General features: G+C 31.4%; 1 protein-coding gene across 1 annotated transcript; it reads left to right on the plus strand.

Moving 5' to 3' along the window:
- The first annotated feature begins 4,026 nt into the window (after positions 1-4,026).
- LOC121209644 (putative cyclin-D6-1) lies at positions 4,027-5,230 on the plus strand. Its single transcript, XM_041080631.1, has 5 exons — positions 4,027-4,369; positions 4,470-4,550; positions 4,636-4,731; positions 4,812-5,013; positions 5,103-5,230. Exons 1-5 carry the CDS (start codon positions 4,190-4,192, stop codon positions 5,228-5,230), a joined length of 687 nt encoding a protein of 228 aa, XP_040936565.1. The 5' UTR covers positions 4,027-4,189.
- Positions 5,231-6,529: the final 1,299 nt, after the last annotated feature.

The raw sequence follows: 6,529 nt of genomic DNA on the forward strand, positions 1-6,529 counted from the left end.
AGTTTTATACACCCATATATATGTACATATTTTTTATATACATATTCATCGCTTCTTTTATATATTAAAATATACTTTATACATTTGCTAATTTATATATATACATATTTAGTTTATGTCTATATATATCCTTTTATATTTAATTGTATTTGTTACTTATTTATTTCATTTTCGTTATTATTTTGAATGAATGTTTTAATTTATTTGATTAATATATTGTTATTTATATGATTGTAGGTATGACTTTATTTATTTTATATCGTTGCTATTGCTCGTATTATTTTTTATTTTTATATGTATTATGATTTTACCACGTATAACAACAATGTAATTGTTTTCACATTTTTTTACTACGATTTTCGTGTTTTATTTTACTCGTATGACAAAATTTGTTTCAAAAATATCCGTGTTTAGATTTAAAAGGATCGTACTCTAACTTAATGGGTTTCGATTTTCATAATAAATCTAAAAACACGAATCTTTTCAAACTCAAGTTTTTAAACGATCTCGGGAATTAAGAAAAGATCGTGCCCTAACTTACTGGGCCTGATTTATTTCTAAACCCGAGATAATAAAATATCTTTAAATAAGTAAAATTCTGGCATTCATTCACGTATTGGGAATTTGAGACATTGTATTCTAACTTACTGGATATGATTCTCTTTCTCGAATAATGTGAAATATGCCCATTTTCCTGAAAATTTTCAACGTTTAATACAAGGATCGTATTTTTTAATTCTTCTAAGTTTTCAATTTTCGACATTAAGACATTAAGTAATCAACTAAGGTACCAATTTTGGGCGTATCGAGGGTGCTAATCCTTCCTCGTGTGTAACCGACTCCCGAACTCGTTTTTTGAATTCGCGGACCAAACTGTTGTTTTAATAAAATCAAACCGTTTATTAAAAACGACCGCTTTTCGAGGTGATCCAATCACACCTTATAAAAGGATTGGTGGCGACTCCTGTTTCATTTTTTTAAAACCCAAGTCGACCCCGTTTTATCCAAAAAAATGGTGTCAACACAGGTATATAAAACTTTTGTGTTTATTTTCAAGTCTTATATGAGCTTACGAAAGCTCTATTGCTAATTCAATTTTGGTTTGACGTTGCGACGTGACTCTCTGTTTGGTGTCGTTATGACCTCGAGCAACGACATCACCACTTAAAGTTTTGCTCTGTTTTCATCGGACGTGACTTACTGTTCAAAATGACAATTTTAAACTAGTTAAGAGACCGTATAATCTCATTTACAATAAACAATACTAATCAACAACATATGAGGCAAAGCATACCAAAACAAACTTCGAAATGACATTAAGCAATTAAGTTCCAAGTTGACCATTTTTTATACAAGCTCAATTTAAACCCTAAGTACATGTTATTTACAATCGAAAAGGTATTTTACAAACTTTGTTGAGTCATAAACGATTGTCTGGATGTTGACTTCAAGGAATACTTGAACCTGCGCACAGAGAAAACAAACTGTACACTGAGCAATATGGCTCAACAGTACCTTTATGATTCAAGAAATTATAATTTAATATAAAAGCATAGGAATATGTATGTGAACTCAAATTGTAACTTATATAAGTTCATATATATATATTTAAGTATGCATATCCTATTAGGTAAGCCAATTTACTTAACATTTCAACATTGTCATAAAAACTATACTTTTTCTATTTACCTTTCAATCACATAACAAGGGCACTAATTCAATCAATCTATTATGATTTTATCTGTTGTTACAGACCTTATACTTACAGATCAATCCATTTCAAATTATAATCCACATACGACATAATCGTTTCGTACCATATTTGTATACATATACCTATTTGTAACATGTACTTAATCATATACGCTCATCAATCATATGCATAAATACTTAATTTCATCTTATCTCATTTCAATCATATCCAAGCTTATTAGCTCATTTACTCAATCGACCCTTAGGGCTCGTTTTCAGCTCATATTGCACGATCTTTTATATGCTATCACATATCACATTTCATAAATATGCAATTACACCAAATCAATTCACATTTCATATCCAATCTGCCCTATAGCCAAATCACATTTATATAATCTTATTAATCTAACTTGGATTTTAAGACATATACTTAGATTAGTCAATCTGTATCTCAACTAGCACCGCAGTGCATCATCGGATAAACCAAAGAAATATAATGACACACATAGTGTATAATCGAATAAATCGAAGAATGTATACCGACACACATAGTGCACCATCAGATATACTGAAGCAATTATACTGGCATGCATAGTGCATCATCGGATAAATCAAGGAAGTTATACTAACACATATAGTGTATTACCGGATAAACCGAAGTATAGACCTGTATAGTTAATAGAGTAACCAATTTCCAATTTCATCACACAGTTCAATTCACATTCCATCATTCTCAATTCAACATCAATTTATCATATACTATAACATAATTCAACTCAATTTCATATCTATTTCCTATATCAGTTAAGTCACACAACTTTCTATTCTATTCAATTTAGTCTCTGCCTCGATATTTAATTACAATCATAGTAATTCAACTCAATAATCATTAATGACTCATCTAAATATTATATAATGAAAATGTTATGAATATGCAGTAACTAGATTGGTCTCGAGTCATAGAAATACAAAAAGAAATCTTGCATCACCGTTGTTGGCTCTCGCATTTCCTTTCTCTCTCAACGGTCCTGTGTCATCTTTAGCTACGAATAATAGTTAAATAATAATACAATATCAAATTCCAGCCAAATCAGAATTAAATACTAAATTCACACATTTACAAATTATTCACTTAGTCCCTAAAACCGGAACAAGCATAACTTTCAAGTTAGAGCCTTGAATTTAAATTTGATTTCACCAAAACTCATTAGGGACTCTCTATTTTCTATCCCTACCAACAATTCTTGATAATTTTTCATTTTATTCAATTTGGTTCATAATATATGAAATTAACAATTAAGCTTTATAATTTAGTCCTTTTCACATATTAAGCTTAATTTCTAACATTTGACACCTAAATCATTCATTCTCAATAATGCCAACTTTCAAAAACTTTAAAACAGTTTTACAAATAGTACATGGGCTAGCTAAATCAAACTCCCATTACCTCAAAACATAAAAATTACAAGAAAAAGACTAGGTGAGTCGAATATTACAACTTAGTACACGGGCTAGCTAAATCAAACTCCCATTACCTCAAAACATAAAAATTACAAGAAAAAGACTAGGTGAGCCTAATATCAAAAGCTTCAAGGATTTTCTTTCTTTCAACCTTCAGCCAAGCGAAGAAGATGAAGAAAAAATATCATCTTTTTTTCTTTATTTTGTATTATATAGTATAATGAAGATTAATTAATTTAAGCTTAATTAATTCACCATTAATCAAAGATAGTCGGAATGTCATTATATGCCACTATCTCATATTATAAATTGGTTTAATTACCATTTGGGACTTTTGACTAATTGCAATTTAAGTCCTTAAATCTTTGGTCAATTAAAACTGATAATGATAAGATTTTTACAATTTAATCCTTGTACCTTAATTAAGCAATTAATAGACAAAAATGAAAGATCAAACTTTAATATTATTTTATACTAACTCCGCAAATATTTTAATCTAATATTTATGAACCCGATTTATGAAATGAGATCTTGAAATCACATTTCCTGGTACCACTAATTTTCGAGTAGTTACAAACTTTAATATAGAAAATTAATTGGATCACCAATTAGCCATAATATATAGAAAAATTATTGTGATATTTTATGTGCATTTAATAAATAAACCTAGAAGCGGTAAACAAACATAATCCAAATCTAATTTGCAAACAACGTAAAGACTAGAAATTTATTGAAATTATAGCAATGGATTGTCCTTAGATATTGGCAATTGGAAGGCAGGAACCCAAAACATTTATTATTGAGTGACTGAAGAATTTGGACAAGCCATTTTATTGAATATAACAAATAGAGACTTTTCAAAAAGTCCATCTTTTGAGAAAGAAAAGAGGAAAAAGGAGACGTAAACTCTCTCTCTTTCCTTGTCCCTCGTATCATTGCACTTCTCTTTTAACAATGTAATAGCATATATAGATACTGCAGTGGTCTCTCTTCAACGCCACACCTCTAACACTATAATAACATCAACCGATTAATGGAGTTGGATCTTGAAAACCCTTTATCAAACGTGAACGACTTGTTCCCTGCTGCTTCTACCCCTTCCCTCTTCCTGCTTGAATCTCATCATATGCCCACACTCTATTACATCAACACTCTCAAAGCTACACATCTTGATATTTCTGTCAGACGAGAAGCCATCTCTTCAATCTCACAGGTATGTAAGTAATAACCAACAACCTACTTAAACTTCCGGGAACTAGAGTTAGCTGTCTGTATGTTAATTTCACTCATGCTGGATTTGCTTTTTGTTTCAGCTTTCTTGCAAATTCGGCCCCTTTTTACCGTATCTTGCTATCACTTATCTTGACCGGTTCTTATCAAGCCAAGGAGTAGCGGTAAAAATGTAATCCTTAGCCCACGTTTATTAACTTCATAAAGCTGCGAAACTAACAAATCTATGACCGAATCTTGATGCTGCAGCAACCTAATACATGGGTTCTGAGACTTGTTGCAATCTCTTGCGTCTCTTTAGCTGCCAAGATGATGAAAACAGACTTCTCTCTCGCCGACTTTCAGGTATATTCGTATATACGGACGACGTAGATGACTGAAAAAACATTGTAGAATAAGTCTAAACCATTGACTGTGTTATATAGGGCGATGGAGGTTTCATGTTTGATGCACAAACAGTAGAGCGAATGGAATATCTAATCTTGGGAGCATTAAAATGGCGAATGCGTTCAATTACTCCATTATCTTTCGTCTCCTTTTTCATTTCATTGTTCAAAGTCAAAGACCCTCCATTAAAGCAAGCTCTCAAAGCTCGAGCTGTTGAAATCATCTTCAAAGCTCAATTTGGTATGTCCATAGTTCACTGAAGTTTTGCCAAAAATACATCTATCACCACATTAATTTCCTTCTCTCAATATTTTGGGTGTCACTAACAGATACAAAGCTTTTAGAGTTCAAGCCATCAACAATTGCAGCATCGGCAGTCCTCTCAGCTTCCCATCACTCTTTGATGGGAAGCAATTTCCCAGCTTTAAGAAAGCAATTTCCAGCTGTTCATATGTAAATAGGTAATCTAATGTTCTTACTCTTTCTCTCCAGCTATTAACATTTACCACGCATTAAAAGCCAACCAACAAACTTATTATTATAACTTTCTTTTTAGTATTAATGCAGTGCAATAGCCAATATGCTTTAACATGTATTTATGAGATTAACCAATGTGTTTGCAGGAAAACATGGTAAAATGCACCAATTGGGTGGAAGAGATAGCGATGGAGGGCAGTGAATCAATATGGGATTACCAGCATATTTGCAGTTCAGGGAGTGAAATTACCACCGTTACTCCCAGAACAGAGGGAGACATGAAGAGAAGAAAAATTAATGATTACGGAACCGTTATCAAAACTGTTGATTGCCCTGTATCAAAAAGGGTTCTAATCCATGGACCATTTTAGGAGTGACCATACCAAACCTACCACTCCTTCAAATGACAAATGAACTTGAGGTTTCGTTCATGGCTACGTGTCTGTTATCGCCAATCCAATCTCTTTGTTTGCTAGAATTGGAAGGAGGCAAACCCAATATCAAGTTTGCTTCTTTTTTGGTTCATTTTCTGTTACTCGTCTTTCGGCTTTTAGGCTCCAAAGCCCAAACAAAGACAAAACATGACTTTGAATTGTAGGGTTGTCGGTCTTTTGGTGTTTCAGTGATCGTCTCTTCTTAGTTTATGGCAGAACAATAATAGTGACAGCACTTATACAACAATATTAATATTGTATTTTTAGTAGATTAATTTGTTTTAATGAATAAAGTTCCAACTTTGAATGATTTAGAATGAATGTTCTTCTAAAACTTTCTCACCCTACTATCAAAGTATTGATGTTTCATGTTCTTAGCGAAAAGTTATGTCCTATACTGTTGGGGATTAGTATGGTTTTGGAGAGGTTGAAGGCTGAGGCCTGTTCTGCCGTGCTTAAAAAAAAGCACTTCTGGCTCCAAAAACACTTTTAGAAGAAAGTTTGCTAAACAAGTTATTTTTGGCTTAACTTTTAGAGGTGTTTTCAAAAGCATTTCTGAGAAGTAGAAGTTAAAATTTTAGCTTTTCCTCTGCCAAAAACAGTTTTAGTGCTTAATTACTTTTTTACCCTCTAATAACATAGTACTTTTCCTTTTTTCTTTTTGGTGCTTAATTACAAATGTGTTAAATTAAAATAAAAAAAATATTTTTTAAAATACTAATTACAAATATTTAATGGTTACATTTAAATATCTAAAATATAGTTTATATATTCTAATTAATTTTATAAATAATTAATATTTATTGCTTAAAAATATTTAAAATTTATATTTTATATATTAAATA

Source organism: Gossypium hirsutum, chromosome A11, assembly GCF_007990345.1.
Source record: "Gossypium hirsutum isolate 1008001.06 chromosome A11, Gossypium_hirsutum_v2.1, whole genome shotgun sequence".
NCBI classification, from domain to species: domain Eukaryota; kingdom Viridiplantae; phylum Streptophyta; class Magnoliopsida; order Malvales; family Malvaceae; genus Gossypium; species Gossypium hirsutum.

Coding starts and splice junctions, on each gene's coding strand:
- LOC121209644 (XM_041080631.1), top strand. CDS start 4,190: ATGGAGTTGGATCTTGAAAACCCTTTATCAAACGTGAACGACTTGTTC. Junction 4,370..4,469: donor CCATCTCTTCAATCTCACAG/GTATGTAAGTAA, acceptor TTTTTGTTTCAG/CTTTCTTGCAAATTCGGCCC. Junction 5,014..5,102: donor CATCTTCAAAGCTCAATTTG/GTATGTCCATAG, acceptor TGTCACTAACAG/ATACAAAGCTTTTAGAGTTC.